Genomic DNA, 16,224 nt, shown 5'->3' on the forward strand with positions numbered 1-16,224 from the left:
AAACCTCTGCAACATTTTGCAGAAAACTCAAAAGAGATTGATGGTGAAGCACCCAACTGTAGGTATTTTCTGTTAAGTATAACCAACACCCTGCATACAGTGCTCATGATGGTTGTCATGTTTACCTGTGCTAGCAGTTTCTGTGGCTGCTTGCTCTTCGTAGAGGTGAACCAAGGACAACAATGGCCAGAGATTTCCCTTTATTTGAGAAAAGTGCTTCCCAAATGGAAGCAGGGTGAAGGAAATAGACCTGTGGCATTAAAATACACTAGCCCGTATGCTGGAAGTGGCCCTGCAGTGCTGGACTTGGGAAGCAGCCTATAAAGTGGTGAGGGTGGAGTTGAGTTAAGGCTAAAGCTGAGGCATAGAGAGCTCCCTGTGTGCTTTGGGGATGCAGCTCTTGTTCCTACTGTACACTCACATTAAACTCCTGCATTTCTCCTTCCCTGGCTGTTAAGTGTGTGGTACTGTGGAGTTACAGTGGGAATTTTTGTGGTGCTCACCTAATGTTCATGAAGAGATACTTATGTGTTATTTACACATTCATGACAAAATATCTGTAGGTATACATAAATATACAGGATTTAACTCTCCTGTTTGGGGAATGGGTCAGCAATATTTATATGATTATAAGATCTGTTAATGGTATATATACTTGTACACCTCTGTAGAAAGATATTTCTTTAAGACAGAAAATAATAATCTTTGTTTGTGGTTGCACACAAGCACTTAGGTTAATGAAACCTGGATGGTTAAACCTTGAAGTTGATTTTCCAAGTGTTGTGTGTGCCAGTGGTTTGCCTGGGTTACAACAGTGATTAGACAAAATCATGGGACAACATTGTACCACAGGGATTATTTTAAACAAATATAAAACTTCAGGTATTTTTGGGCTGCTTATGAAAGGAAGCTGGATCAATATGACCATGTATATAGTGTATATAGTCTACTGGTGGATTTTTTCCCTGAGCTTTGTTATTAACCATTGTTAGATACAGGATGTTGGGCTGCCTGGGTCGCTGGTGTGTCCCCATAGAACTGTCTGTCCCAGTGTCCTGTGGCTGGGTTCCAACATGCTCAGAGTACGTGTCATCAGTATCTCTGGAACAAACTCAGTTTATCTCAAAGAACTAAATGTGCTGCTTTCACAAAACTGCCGTGTCTTCTTTACATCTTTGAACTGAGAGGAAATGGTTGAGTGATTATGAAACCTACTTTTCTGGGTTTTGTTTTTCATTTGCTGCTAAGATGCTTCAGACATTGTAACTGAAACGTCTTGTAATTGTTCTCAGATCCAAAGCTCAAAATTACTTGGTAAACATGAGGTAACTTCATTTGGAACTTGGTCTGGAGTGTCATCACTTGAAAATTGAATGGAAAAATAAATCTGCTTTAGATTAAAGTATTAATATATTGAGCATATGAGCAGCTTAACTTCTCAATGTTGTTTGTATCAGCAGGATGCTTTATTCAGCTTCAAAAGCCAAGGAGATGTGGATTTACTTTGCCTGTGTCCTTTATACCTTTGCAAAGCAGAATAAATCTGTGCTTTAAGAGTTGTACAATTCTTTTGAAGTTACTCTCTAGCCTGTTACAGTCTCCTTACAAAAGCTGTAAACTGTTGAAATACCACAGCCAAGAAGGTCCATTCCGAGGAATTTGCTTGCGTGGTGTGGTGGAGAAGATACAGCTGGTAGGAGTCATGTGCTAATATAATGCAGCCTGTCTTTAAAATAAATACTGAATGGAAAAATTGTGACCACCTTTGCCCCTCCTTCACCCCAAACTACAGGAGTTTTCTTCTATTCAGTTGGGTATGTTATGTTGTAGTCTTGTAGTTGTATATACTCTTGTTAGGTAAGGGCCAAGTTAATTGTTATTTTGTCCTGTTGCTTGGGGTGTTTGGGATTGGTTGCTGCTTTAAGGGTGTGCTGTGCATGAGACCATTATCCTGTGGATGCGGCAATTCATTCTTCAGTATTGTCTGTCTGTTTGAAGGGTTATAATGGGTAACTGAGTATCTTGAAGCTTTCTTTGGGATAGGAGGTATGTCTCTGAAGTGCTGGGAGCTCTGTCTTTTTTTCTTTCACCATATGATTAATGCCAAATTTTGTTTTACATATCTGGTGGTTTTTTCTGCCCAAAACATACCACTGTAGACTAGCAATAGTAATTTTATTTCATTTATATGCTGTCTTATAAGCCTTTAAAACAAGTTGATTTACTTCAAGATGTCTGCATGACAGAGTTGCATAATGCAAATTCTGTCTGGTGATTATGGAGGAAGGTGACTAATGTATTTATAAAGCACTGCTGGCATGTGCTTAAATATCAAGTGTTCTCTAGATGTGTGCGGTTGTTAGTTCGGTGCTCTTGGACATATTCAGATGAAAATGGTGGGAGAGTGTATGTGTGTTTTGTATCTGTGTATGCAATGACAAATCAAGCAAGTTGTCTCATAGAAAAGGCTAAGCTGTACTCCTGGAGCAACACACTGACATTTTTCTGGAGTGAGTAATAAAGTGACAAGGAGGCAAAGATTTCTCGAGAACTTTGCTGTTATCTTGCAACAGTGTTAGAACTCATAACGCTAAATTTGTAAGACTTAAAGACAACACCTGCAGCAGAGTCCTGGCAGAAGGCTAAAATGAACTTTTATAACCTTTTCAGGTCACTTTGTAATGGAAGAAAGTGGAGCTGACCATGATATTGCTATGGAAGGATCTAATGGTTTGTTCATAGGCAGCTGTAATGGTACAGAAGAGTCAGAAACAAATGATCAGGTTTTTCAGGTGAGGTATGAATGCTCTGTCCTTGTAGATGCTTCCTTTACAAACACTCTGAGTTTAAAATATTCTATTTCATCAATTCAGGGTTTTTTCTTGCCTTTAGAGTAATACATCATGTCTTTTAAGAATGTACGTCCTTCCCCTGGATTCCTGTGCCATTCAGTTTTGAACTGATGAATATCCAGATGTTAGATGTAATGACAGCCTTCAGTAATTATGTCCTGCTACAGGGCTGAAGAAATGCATGTTTTATTTTGTTAACCATTTAAAAAAGGAATATGTCATGCATTGGAGTAGGAGAGGTTCAGAACAGGTTGAAAATGAGGTGGCATTGGTTAGTGACCAAATGTGACAAATAAAGAGTTCAGGGACACAGGACACCTGTGTATGTATTGAGGGAGAGGAGTCTTTCATGTATTTTTTATCAGATATTGCCAGGTCTTCTTATTTGGGGAGATTTCTGTGCATGAATGCTGTTCTGCAGAATGTTCTTCTAACATAAAATGTCGGTCAGGTAGTGATTTACTTGTGTGCTTATGGTCTCTGCACAATGTCTTTAACACAACAGGTGCCATTTGTTTGTTGCTGCTTTTCTGGTGTAGTTCACAGTAGACAGTATCAGCACAGAAGATTTATACCTGCAGAATTTTTGTGAGGTTTTTTAGATCAAATCTGACTTTATATATAAAATTTAGAAACATTTTCCCTCACTCTTTGATTTGTAATGTATTAATTTTTGTTGCAAAAACAGTGGAGTTGTTTGTGCAGTTGCTGCAAGAGATACAACAAATTGCAGCTCTTCTTGCATTGGTCAAATGACAGCTTGATGTTATTGTACACAAGGACTGCCTATTTTTCCAATATTTTTACATGCTTAATGTTTGTGTTGTCAGAGTTTCAACAAGACAAGTATTTGTGCCTATGCGCTTAAATTTAATGAAAAAGGGATGTACTCTAAGACTTCAGGTCTGCAAGCGTGATAAAGATACGCTCTATTTTTTTAAGGTTTTGAAAATCTGATTCTTGGCCTTGTCATGTACACTTCTTGACCTTGAATCAGAGGTTGTGTTGCTCGTGTTTCTTCTGTGGTAAAGAATTTTAAAAATGTGTAGAGATTTTTTTCTTCATAGCTAAATGCATGTATGGAAAGGCCAGGTGGAATAGTATCTAGGATTTCTTCTGAAGTCAAATCAAGTTGGTGAATATTTTATAGGTGGTTTTTTTTTTGGTATAAATCTTTTCAGTTTCTAGGCAGATTTGAGGTGTTTTAAAGTGGTAAGTGGTTTTGTGGAGCAGATTTTGAGCAAAAGGGATTTGTCTTTTGCCTTAGTAGAGAGACTTCATTCTAGGAAGCAGGAATTTTTTAGCATGGATAGAGAAAACAGAAGTAGAACTGCTAGTGTTAACCTCTTGATCCAGAAGGACAAGAGCTCCTCTGAGTATACAGCACATGCTACATTGGTTTCAAATGTTCTTTTTCTTTTTTCTTTGTAGAAGTTGCTGCTCAAAGTACATTTTACTGTTTTTCCTCTGTGAAAGCAACTAACGTGCATGGATTCCAGGGATCCATTGTTTGGCCAGAGCGACTCTCCCCCGGCCCTGCCCGTCCCAGTCCCCGTCCCGGGCAGTCCTGCAGCGCGGCCGCCCCAGCCGCGGGCCCACTCCGCAGAGGAATTGCACCCGGCAGAGCCGCCCCGGCAGCCCCTGTGTGAGCTGCAGCCCCTGGGAGGGCCCACTGCACCCATGGTGAGTGTGTCTGCACACGGGGCTGGGGCTGTGCTCACTGATGAGGGAGCTCTTTGAAGAACTCTCTTATGTGGTGGTTTGCGGTTGCAACAGCCTGATTCAGACTTTATCTCTAGCAACAAGGTGGAACTTTTCAGTGGTACAGTTCATGCTCCAGTTGCCCTTCTTCAGGTAGGCAAATCCTGTCTGCAGCCATTACTAATTTTATTAAACAACTGATATCTTTTGTCAGTATCGAGCCTGGATGTGTAGTGTGATAAGATCTTGTATTTCTGTTGCTGCTGCTTTCCCTATATTCCCTGGATAAATCTCTCTATGTTTTTTGGGGGGAATCAGAACATTAGCATAGCAGTAAGCTAAGTCATTATGTCTCATCTTTCCCCCAGCCCTCAATTAATTTTCTTAAAATGTTGCTTTGCAATTTGTAATACCTATATTGTAAAAAAGGTAACTCTCTCACCCAGAGTCCTTTGTGATTATGGGTAAATACACCATGAGGAGATATTCAAGTTTTTTAGAATCTCAGGTGATTTAATTTGTATTGGTTTTTTAAGCCCTGGAGCTTTTCTTCTTTCTGCTTTTGCATGACATGCTGCCCATAGAGGTCAGTTTCTTAGAAGTAAAGGTCACAATTTTTATGTTACTATTAGTTCTGCTAGTCCGTGAAAGGAGTTACAGCAAATCCAACTATGAATGGCCTTCAGGTGTTTGATAGCTTTAATAATAGAGTTGTCAGTTTCAAATAAATGTGTCATTCATCATAAAATCAGGTAAAGTAGTGAGCTTTTTTTGTTCCTTAATTAAAGGCCTATTTTAAAAGGAGAAAGTAATTTTAAGAAATTGACAATAAAGAGACAGTTTTCTTACTACATAAAGTCAAATAAATATACAGGCCCTAAGTCTAAGCAAAAGATTTCCTGTTCAAGTAATAATCAAACCCAGTTGTGCTGCATGATCAGAATACAAACTAAAGCCATTCATGCTTCTGTGTGACTGCCTTACAGATGATTGTTGCCAGCCAGTCAGAAAATGGACAGGTGCTGCATGTCATTCCTTCTGCCCAGCCAGGAGTGACCCAAGTGATTATTCCTCCAGGTCAGCTTCTGGATGTGACCAGCCCACAGGGTGAGTTTAACCTGTGGGACTTGAGGGTTTGTGCTCTTGTGACTAAGCTTATCCTCCATGGCCCTTTTTACGCACCTTGTTTCCTTTCCTTATTCAGTTATAAGGCAAAATATACACTGAATCTTGCTTTCTGATTGTGAGTCTGGCACCTCACACCACATTTTCTGTTGGGCAAAAGCCTTATGAAAGCTTATGAGAGATATTATGTCCTGTTTCTGAAGGATATGTGATGGGTAGATTGACATATCAAACACAGAGTTGTTTCTTGCCTTATTTACCTTTAATAAGGATATTTGTGCCATTAGCTGTACTATCAGCTTCAAATTTTCAGTATTTGTTTACTTCATTGTGAATGAAGTAGTTAATTCCTGTAGTGCAGACAGGCCAGAAGAACATTAAGTCTTCTGTTCCAGAGATCACTGGTGATGATGCATCTTCTGTAAAGCCAGGAATGAATCACTTACCTAGAAATTCAGTTCCCAGTCAAGGAAAATAAGATGTAACTTTGCATTCATTGGAATGTGTTAGTTGTCACATTTTAAGCATGTGCTAAAATTCACAACTAGAAGCACAAATTTTAAGGTTTTCTCTAGAAAATGGACATACTGAAATCTGAAAGCATTGATTATTAATCTGCAATCCTTGCTGGATGGCAGAATGCTGTGTACTAGTTTGTATTCACAGAGTGAGACTGAGAATGAGATGGTCACATTTTGTTAAACTTTCACATGTTTTTTAAACTGTTTTTTCATTCTCTCTATAAAATTCTAAAGATTTGAGCACTGTTTTAGGTGTTCCTGTGAAATGATAGCTCAGAGTAAGAGTAGAGGCCTGGTGCTGGGTAGATAGAAGAAAAATTTGCAATTCAAGTCATGATCTAGCCCTTTTCTCTTAGGGTTGCAATATGGTTTCCTGACCTGGCATTGAAAGACTTGTTCCTACACTCATGCTCAACCTTCCCTCCCTCTCCAGCTCTTGCAGGGGTAAACCAGGTTTGGTTACAGCAGAGTCTTACAGTACTTTAAAGCCAACTGGGAGCCTTTAGTGACAAAACAATTGCTGCTACTCTTTGTGAGCATTAAGTTGAAATACTAAATAGTAGTTTTGCATTTCCATTTTTCATTCAACTTGAGGCTTGGTGTCACAGTATTTGAATACATGTTCTACACTGCTGTAGAGCTCCAGGTGTCATTTGTGGGGTTTTTTTGTTTGTTTTTTTTTTTTTCTAGAGACTTGCTGTGTAAAAGACTTTGTAGTGATTTGTAGTGTTTAAAAGACATCTGGGGAGCCTTGTCAGCAGTTTACTGTGGAGGTGAAAGAGAAAGGAGAATGGCCTGTCAGCTCCTGAGTTTCACTTGTCTGCACATGGTGGTAATGCGTGGAATGGTGCAGACTTCAAAGTAGCCTGTAGTGTCTTAAGGGCACATCTGTGTAGGAGAAGCCAGTGCTTTGAGCCAAAGTGGTGTTAATCCCAGTGCACACTTATGAATCTTCTTATGGAGCTTTGTGTGGATCCATTTCTGTACTGTGTCAATAGCTTACCACTCTCTCTGGATGAGGGAAAGAAGGTTTCATAACTGAAGGGCAAAGATCCCTCATCTAAAGACACCTCATGTGTTTACGTTCAGACTAAAATATTGAATGTCTGCTTTCACAGTTTTCCATTATGTTTTTGTTTGACTGTACACACAGGCTTCAATCTAAGAGTAATTTTTGGCTTGTGGATTGCTCCTTATTACCAAGAAAGGCTAAAACATTTGTTTTAACAGCATGTCAGATTCAATTACAAGAGGCCTGTTTTTCTGTTTTAAGTGTTCTTTTCTGAGTACAAAGCAGTATCATTACCTCATCTTTTTCTTGTTTTAAAAGCAACCACTATGTGACTTGCAGCTGAACAAAATACTTGTGCAATTCTATATTGATTCCTGGAAGCAGAGTAATTTGCAAGTTGTTCTGATTATTTGCCTAATTGTGGAGGGATTCATAAGCAGTAGCACAATTACCAAAGTCCTAAAATATAAGCAGCATTATCACGTGTACCTTCATATGTGTGCCAGGAGTTTGAGCACTGATTCACAACTATTAGACTGCTTTGTCATCTGTAAAACTTCCTTCCTATGTCAAAAGGCTTGCTTGAACAACACGCAAAGTTTAATCATAGCTTGTTTTTCTCCATTCTATGTTCAGTTATTAACCAAGAAGCTGTTGTTTTGGGTTTTTTTGTTTTTTTGTTTTTTTGTTTTTTTTCGTAAAGATATTTTGGAAGAGAAGTGTGGTGATGGGAACCTGCAGACTGTGGTGGTGGCTTCTATAGCAGACAGTGCAAGCAGTTACATTCTACATCCACAGGCATCTCTCACCATATCCAAAAAAACAACCACCAGGTGGGTCAGGGGTTAAAGGGGTGAACAGTCACTTTGATCTACTGCTAGCACTGCCTTTTTTCCTTGTAGTTTTTTTTTTTTCCCCAATGGTTATCACAAAATTACTATGGAACAGAGGTTATGAACCCACAGAGGTTATGAATGTTTGGAGGACTTGAATATAGAACCCAGCGGGATTTTAAAATACTTTTATTCACTGTAAATTATTTTAACAGTTAAATAGAATATGAAGAAAATGAACCTTCGAATACACTGATTTGATCTTACCTGTAGTTTAGACTAAGTTGTTGCTTTTCTGAATGTCTGTGTAGACTTCTATTCTTTCTTTTTTTTTAGGGTAGTGGAAGATTCTTTTCCCATCCCTCTTCAGCCATTGCCACTAAATACACCTGCATGGGCACGCCATCTCAGGAGCTGTGAGGTGGGCCACAAAGAATTCTGACTTAATGTTTTATCATCTAGCTCTGAGACAGTGTTCCTGTTCATTGAAAGGAATAATTCATAGCTGGAGAAGTGTTCAAGCTTCCTGGTATATAGCACAGGTACTGCTAGCACAGTTAAGCACATAAAATGCTGTGAAAACCTTTTCTATTTTGAGAACTGTAGAATAACTGACCATCAACAGCTCCTGAAGTAAAAGATGTGCTGCTGAAAACCTGCTATCTTGCAGTGCTGGGAAGAGCATTGTGTGCCATGTTAGAGTTTGCTGTTGAACAACAGTGCAAACTTTGCTGACTTCTGCAACTGTTCACATGGTTTGTGTTATCACAAAATAGAAATCAAAATCCATGTGATTGGCCAGTGTCAAGTCTGAGACTTAACACACCCTGATATCAATATTTCATTGAAGAGTCCTATTTTAGATATTCTTGCTGATTCCTTTTCTTTTTGTCACAGCCAGTTAAGTTACTTGTGCTTGTTTTCTCTTTTGTTAAAAAATGCTCTGTCTTGATGTTCTGTGATGATTTTTGACCTAAACAGAACTCTTCCTTTTTTGCATATTGTTAGATGTTTGCAGAACTCCCCTGATAACTAGGATGCTATCAGCAGCTAGAATGCATCATAAGTCCCGTAACAGGAAGGGAGGGGAGATGGGAAGTTTCTTGAGAGATCAACTACCACTTCCTCCTGCTGCCAGACTCTTCCTGATAGATGATTATTTTACTTTCTCTTAGTACCTTTTAAAAGGAAAGCTCATACTCTGTTGGTGCCTGATCTCTTTAGATATCTCTGCCACTTCTTTTTTTGTTTTGTTTTGTTTTCTTATTGACTTGACCACTGATAACTAGAAGTTGCAGTTTGAGGGACCTAGAGATTGAATTTCTTTGTGTATCTGCTTAGAAACAGTTTTTAAATTAAATATATTCATATGTTTCTTTTGTGTTACGCCATTTATTTAATACAAATAGTACTGTCCACTCTTATGTCCACATAAATGTTAAGAATTCAGAATATTAACAGCATGAGTTCTTCCATGCTGGAGATACCACTTTTATAGAATCAGTTGCTTAATTCAGTAGGCCAGTTAGTTCATAAAGTTCACTGTGTTTTTAGACTCTGTGGTGCACTTTCCTGTCTTAACATCCATATGGCTTATCTGAATCATTTATTATTTGTATCATATTATCAGAGGACTTATGATGTGCTTTGTCTCTCTATTACAAGAAATTTCACCTGCTGTGTTTAAAATTCACAGCGGCATTTATAGAAAAGTTTCTTATTTTTAAAGAAAAGGAAATAGAAATAATGTCTATTTGAATATGTTCTGAGGACACAAACATCTCCCTCTGCTGTTCAGCAGAACTGTTGCCTGTATGCATTAATCCTCCCTGATCCACCAGAAAGTGCTGGGGTGTATTGTGCCTTTTTTTGGGCACAGACTAGAGACACTGGGATTCTGAGGCTTCATTTATCTTTCAGGTGTCAAAATGTTTCGTTACTAGTAACAGAATTGAAGGGTCCTACTGAAATTTGGAGATTCTATTGGGAGAAATGATGGTAAATATGGCAGCTCCCAACTCCCCTCTGTCAGTTGTCTGCCAGAATTGAAACAAACTTGAAACAGTGTTGTGGTCTCTGTGACTCACACAAGATGTCAACAGGTGAAGCCACTGCACTCCAAAGGGCAGTGACTCCTTTGGCAGTTACTGCTGTGGGCAAACAGAGCAGTAAAAGCTGACTGCCTTGAAATGTTCAGCTTACATTTACTGTGTCTGGACTGCAAAGTGCCTGTGGTACCCTGCTGATGTGAGTTTCCTCAAGGAAAACTGTAGTCTTGGTGTGTGTACTTTAGGGTAAGCTTTTATGTACTTTGTCAAGGCAAGGCCTGAGGAGAAAGAAGGAATTGCTCAATTTTTTGGCTTGAACCTTGGAGTTAAAGGGCTGGAGGGTATGTGATTACTTCAAGGTAATTACATTGTTACAGAGTTAATTTAAAACCAGTTCCTTTCAATGACTTCTATTTAGTTTTCAGTGGTCTGATCAGAATGCATTTCCTGCATGTATCAGCCTACTGAAATAAAATGTAATTGAAAACTGCATTCATTAACTATACAAAATTAGCTTAATTTATTTGAAGAAGGTAGTCTTGTTTGTCCATTTTTTTCCTACTGTGAAGCCTATAGAAATCAGGGATCTTACATGCTGTATGGTTTTCTTCCTGTCCTCCTCCCCACAGGTGGGTGAGTGCAGCCTGTGCAGACTTGGTTAGCTGCTGCAGCAGTGCCATCAGAGCACTGAGCTCTGAGGTGTGAACAGCTCGTGTCTCAGTGACTCACACCCAGTGCACACTCAACCCTCCGTGTCTGGCCTTGCACTAGGAGCAGCACTGTGCTGGCCCAGTTTATTCACCAATCTTCATTGGTTCATTGTTGACTTTAGGTCTTCCTAACCGCAGACATTCTGTTTTGCTTAGATGAGTGTGAGGCAGGTTTTAGGCAGTTGTCACTAAGGTATCTGTGTGATAATCTTGGAAAGACACTGTTGCCCTTTTGTTGTCAGTATTATTTAGAAACCTGGCTGTTTAGTTCTGTCATTGAAGGTGGCAAAACAAATCTATCAGACCTCATTCACCATGTGTTTGTCCCACAGATACACTTTAAGACTGAGCTGGCAAACTCTCTGGCTGTTACAGCTGGTTGGCCAGCCTGACCCTGAGCTGCATATGAACAGAGGCAAGCATTGCATTCTGAGTTTGGATGAAAAGTTCTTCTCTGTCCCAGTAATTTTGTTGCTTGCTGGCTGGCCTTTGCAGACCAGCACTGAACCAACTGTGATGGCACTGAGTAGCTAGATAACTCCTTTGAGTCAAGTTAGATGCAGATTTTGTGGAGTTGCTCAGAAATTAGCAGAGTTCATTGAAACCATTGCACATGGCAATCTGGTATAGTATGTTTCTGTATAATGCTGAGAATCAAGAGTACCTCAAAGGTTGGGAGGGATGCTGTGTGAAACATTCAGTTCAGAGTTAGTGTACTAAGTAGCTGAGGCAGTTACTGGTGGTATGGGCAGGTGCATTCTGCTCCAGCTCAGTGCAGGGTGTGTGTTGGAGTAGATGCAGAGACAATTATTAGGGATTCAAAGATCCTCTATGGCAGCCATTAGTATTAATCTAATACTAATTTGTCTAGTCATTGCCTGCAACTGAAGTGTGTTGGGGTAAACCGCGGGAGTGAAGTTGTTCTCTGGAAAACAGAGTTGGCAGTGACTGTAACCTTTTCAGGGGTTCTTTGTGTTCTTAGGGTCTTGGATGGCTGACAAACTCCTGACCTCAGTGGGGACTGCTCTTCTGTTAGATCCTATGATAAATCTCTTTATGAGGATACTACTGTGGGGACAAAAAACATAGAATGCCAAAAATCTGGGCCTATATTCTCACCTGCCAGAATCCCTGACTGCTTTTGTTTTCTTGTGTAATGCAGAGCAGTCAGATGGGTGAATAATGTATTATTTCCCGTCCTTTCCCCGCAGAGAATTGGGGACTCGTACCGCGGCTATTGTGTGAGCGAGACAGAGTTAGAGAGCGTTCTCACGCTCCACAAGCAGCAGACACAGAGCGTGTGGGGCACGCGCCAGTCTCCGAGCCCCGCCAAACCCGCCACACGCTTGATGTGGAAATCTCAGTATGTCCCATATGATGGGATCCCCTTTGTCAATGCAGGTAACTAACTTTTGTTTTAATAACTGCTTTCAAGATTTCAAGATTTCAACATCCGCTCCCAAATGGCCATAGAGGAGAATCTTTATGTTGTTCCTTGGTTTTGATAAGGTCAAGACACAAACATAAAAAAAGGAGCAGCTTGCACACTGCTGTGAGAGTCTGAAGAAGCTTGTTTCCTTTTTTATGTTTTGCTGTGATTATTTCCTTTTGTCCTTTAGAGATTAGCTAAGTACCATTTGATGGGATTCTTGTGATGAGGTCTTTAGGTGGAGGTCCCATCAGCTCTATTAGGATGTGAAAGTTCTCATAAGGGTAAGAGCTTGTTCGATTATTCCTGCCTAACTTGAAGATCTTTAGAAGAGTGTGTTCCACAGGAGTCAATAAACTATTTAAATTGCAAACATTAAAATAATAAATAAATAAATTCAAGACACCAAACAAGTAAGATAAACATCAACAGACCTCAGCAGAGAGACTTTTGGCATTTGGGGTTCTTTTTGAAATGTACATGCTGACTTCATAGTTTGGTAATTATATATTTAGCTTGTGAAATTACCAAGAGTTTAGTTTGGATATAAAATGAACAGGCTTTACTTGCTACATAGAGAAAATGAGTGACAGGAATGTATGTTGTATTTGAGGTTTTTTCTTCTTTTTTTTCCCTGAACGTTACTGAAAAAGGGAAATGTTAGCACCAGTTTTAAAGCTTCAGCCATAAATTGAGATAAAAGAAAACTAAGAATAAAATAAAAAAAATTACCCTTTCTTTTCCCCAACATGCGTATGAGACATCTTTAGTTTCATCTAGATCATTTGGTATCTTATGGAAACACATTATGTTGTTGTTACAATACTTCAAAATTTTCTGGATATATCACTTGTGGCATAGGCAGCTCATTGCCTGCATACTAGAGTACATGAACTATAAGATAACTAAATGTGATGTGGAAGAGATTTGGAAGGTATTCCTTTCTTGACCACTTTAATGCTTTGCTTGTTGATCCCTTTTGTTAGAGGTCTGACTGGAAGAAATCACTTGGTTCTAGTTTAGAGCAAAGCAGTTTTGTTTGAGCCTGTCTGGTTTTGTGTGGGTATGCTGTGCTGAAGCTCAGTTATTTAGCAGTTAAGATTTCTTAACTGCAAGGCTGAGCTTTTATGGGACAGCATGGTCAGAACTGTTGGTTTAAGCCAGGAGGCTGGAAATGGGTGCTGGCCTTGTGTCGTGGTTTGACCCCAGCTGGAAATCACCACAGAGCTGCTCACTCATTCCTCCAGTGGGAAAGGCGAGAGAATCAGAAAGGTATAGGGAAATCAGCATACACAAGCAAAGCAAAGTAAGGAATTCATTCACGGCTTTCCATCCCCAGGACAGCAGGACACCATCATTTCTAACAGTTACTTGGGAAGACAAATGCTCTAACTTTGAATGTTGCCCTCCCCTTCCTCCTGCTTCCCTCAGCTCTGTGTGCTGCTCATGATACCATATGACATGAAATATGACTTTGGTCATTTCGGGTCAGCTGTCCCAGCTATGTGCCCTGCCAATTTCTTGTGTCCCTCAGCCTCCTCATTAGTGGTGTGGGGTGAGAGGCAGAAAAGACTTTGACTCTGTGTAAGCCCTTCTCTGCAGTAACTGAACATCCCTGTGTTATCAGCACTGTTTCCAGCACAAATCCAAATCACAGCCTCACACAGACTACTGTGAAGAATGTTAACTCTATCCCAACCAAAGCCATCACACTTTTGATTTCAACAGATTTTCTCTGTTGTTTTGGGGGTTCTGCTTTTTATGTTTATTACCAGTATTGTGCTCCTTTGGTTGCTTGAAAGACTTCTCATCTTGTGAAGTATTGGTGCTCACCAGGGCAAAGTCCAATATTTTTCCTTTACATATGGTGAGGAGTGCTGTGAGGTGTAATAAGTTTGAGAAATGGTTTAAAGTGCTCTGTGTTCTTACATACTGGGAGAGAAGCATTTGCATTGTATTTGCTTATTGTACCTGAGGGTTCTGCTTTCTGAAGAGTCTGATGGCAAACAGAAATAACTGATTCAGAACTCGTTCCCTGTAGTTACTATTTTACTGTAATGAATTCAGTGATTACTTGAACAGAGTGCATTACTTTTGTGTTTTCAGGAAGCAGAGCCATTGTGATGGAGTGCCAATATGGGCCAAGGAGGAAAGGATTTCAGCCCAAAAAAGCTGGTGAGCAGGAAAGCACCTCTGGCCAGCTGTACAAAGCCACTTGTCCAGCAAGGTAAGAATTATCTGTAAAGCTGTTGAGCATCCTAAGAAAACATTTTCTGTGAGCCATGACAGAGCAGTGGTTTGGAGTGGTAGCTGATACTTACTGTAGCTTTTAGCTTTACCTCCTTGATAAGTTGAGGTTGATGCTCATTTAGGGTAAGGAGGAAATGTTGTCCTGTTTGATGAATAAGGCTGAAATTTGATAGGTTCCCTGAATGCAAAGTAGCAGTACATCACTCCCAGTGAAATGCAACTGGGATTCATTATTTACCTGAGCATTCACAAATTATTGTGGTGTACTTTAGTGACTATTTCTGCTCCTAAAACTCATCTTATTTGTTGTTTCTTCTTCAGGCTTTTAATTACACTGATATCAGACATCCTAGGTTAGCACATATCCTGTGTGCTGAAAGAGTTACAGTTCTTCCTTTTCACTGGGGATTTTCTCCTTCTTCAACACTAATGGTTTTTTTCCTCACCCTTGAGCATTCTCCTGGGTGCTTGTTCAGTTTTACTGAGCTAAGAGTGTGTTTGATGAATAGCTGCAGCCAGGTCTGTATGTGCTCTATTCTGCATAGCTGGGTGAACTGCAGCCTGTTCACAATTGGTGTTTTGCTTTTACTATACTGAGGGACAAGAGCTTTTGCTGAGGACTAAAATGACTCCGACTGAGTGGCTTCCAGCTCAGAACAGAAGTGTGTCTGTCTGCATCCATATCTATTAATGTATCTTTAAGAATTTTACAGTTCATTTAGAGACTCCTCACACCCTACATCACTCTGCTTGAACTTTTTCTATATTGCCTGATATGAAATAAGTGGGATTTTTGCCTTTCCCTTCCCAAGGACGAAGTATACTGATGGAGAATTTTTTTTATTCCTCCTTGGAAGGATCTATATTAAAAAGGTTCAAAAGTTTCCAGAATACAGGGTTCCTACTGACCCTAAAATTGACAAGAAAATCATAAGAATGGAGCAGGAGAAAGCATTCAACATGTTGAAGAAGAACTTGATAGATGCTGGTGGTGTCCTCAGGTGAAACTTCCATTTTTTTCTGTATTTTCACAAATGAAGCAGAAAAGAGCAGTATTTTACTTGGATTTTGTTTTGGTTTGTTTTCTTTTTCCTAGTCACTTATTAATAGTAAAAAATCCACAATGTCAGTAAGACATCTGTGGCACTGAAGTATTAATTTGGTAAATGTGTTAAGCATTAAGCTATGGAATTTCAGCAAGTATTTCCATGCAAGGTATCAATAGAAATAGTTGTATTGTTCTGGATTTGATCTAGTTTGTTTTGTATTGAAAGGTGTGAGAGGGCCCTGAGTTCTGAAAGACATCTTCTTGCTCAGGGGCTGTAAAAACTGTCACACTGACTAGGTTGTTGGTAGTTCTCAGACTGCTCCCCCAAGACACTAATTTTTTGCCTTCGTTTGAGAGTTGTGTGTATAAACTCTCTCCTTCTTGCTAGGTGGTATGTACAGTTACCTACTCAGCAAGCCCACCAATATCATGAAATGGAAACTTCCTGCCTCCCTCCTTCACCATCTCATCTTTCTATGTCTTCTCCTGAGGAAGAGGAGGAAGTTGTTAGAGATGAGAACAATACTCTGCCTTCTCGCCTTCATCCTCAAGTGGCAGACAAGATCCGAGAACTGGTGTCTCAGGGAATAGAGCAGGTCTATGCAGTGAGGAAGCAACTAAGGTACAGAACTGTCTGCAGTGCTTTCAGTCTTTAGTGCTGTATCTGCTTTTGTATTTGATTAATTTGGTTTGCA

The 16,224-nt window shown here is 39.7% G+C and overlaps 1 protein-coding gene across 7 annotated transcripts in view; it reads left to right on the plus strand.

Annotated features, from left to right (window-relative positions):
- Positions 1–2,691: 2,691 nt before the first annotated feature.
- CARF (calcium responsive transcription factor) overlaps positions 2,692–16,224 on the plus strand; it is a 31,515-nt gene continuing 17,982 nt past the window's right edge. For 3 of the 7 annotated variants that reach the window (XM_083865275.1, XM_083865273.1, XM_083865276.1), the window contains exons 1-9: positions 2,692–2,797; positions 4,284–4,535; positions 5,540–5,660; positions 7,915–8,044; positions 8,381–8,465; positions 12,014–12,203; positions 14,338–14,458; positions 15,339–15,482; positions 15,918–16,151. In XM_083865275.1, the coding sequence (XP_083721401.1) occupies positions 4,341–4,535; positions 5,540–5,660; positions 7,915–8,044; positions 8,381–8,465; positions 12,014–12,203; positions 14,338–14,458; positions 15,339–15,482; positions 15,918–16,151 (1,220 nt within the window). In that variant the 5' untranslated portion in view covers positions 2,692–2,797; positions 4,284–4,340. Of the gene's footprint in view, positions 2,798–4,283; positions 4,536–5,533; positions 5,661–5,793; positions 8,045–8,380; positions 8,466–12,013; positions 12,204–14,337; positions 14,459–15,293; positions 15,483–15,917; positions 16,152–16,224 lie in introns of those variants that run through there. The other 4 variants (XM_083865274.1, XM_083865278.1, XM_083865277.1 and 1 more) reach the window with 4 other exon arrangements.

The sequence above is a fragment of the Zosterops lateralis genome, assembly GCF_965231275.1.
Source record: "Zosterops lateralis genome assembly, chromosome: 7".
NCBI classification, from domain to species: Eukaryota; Metazoa; Chordata; class Aves; order Passeriformes; family Zosteropidae; genus Zosterops; species Zosterops lateralis.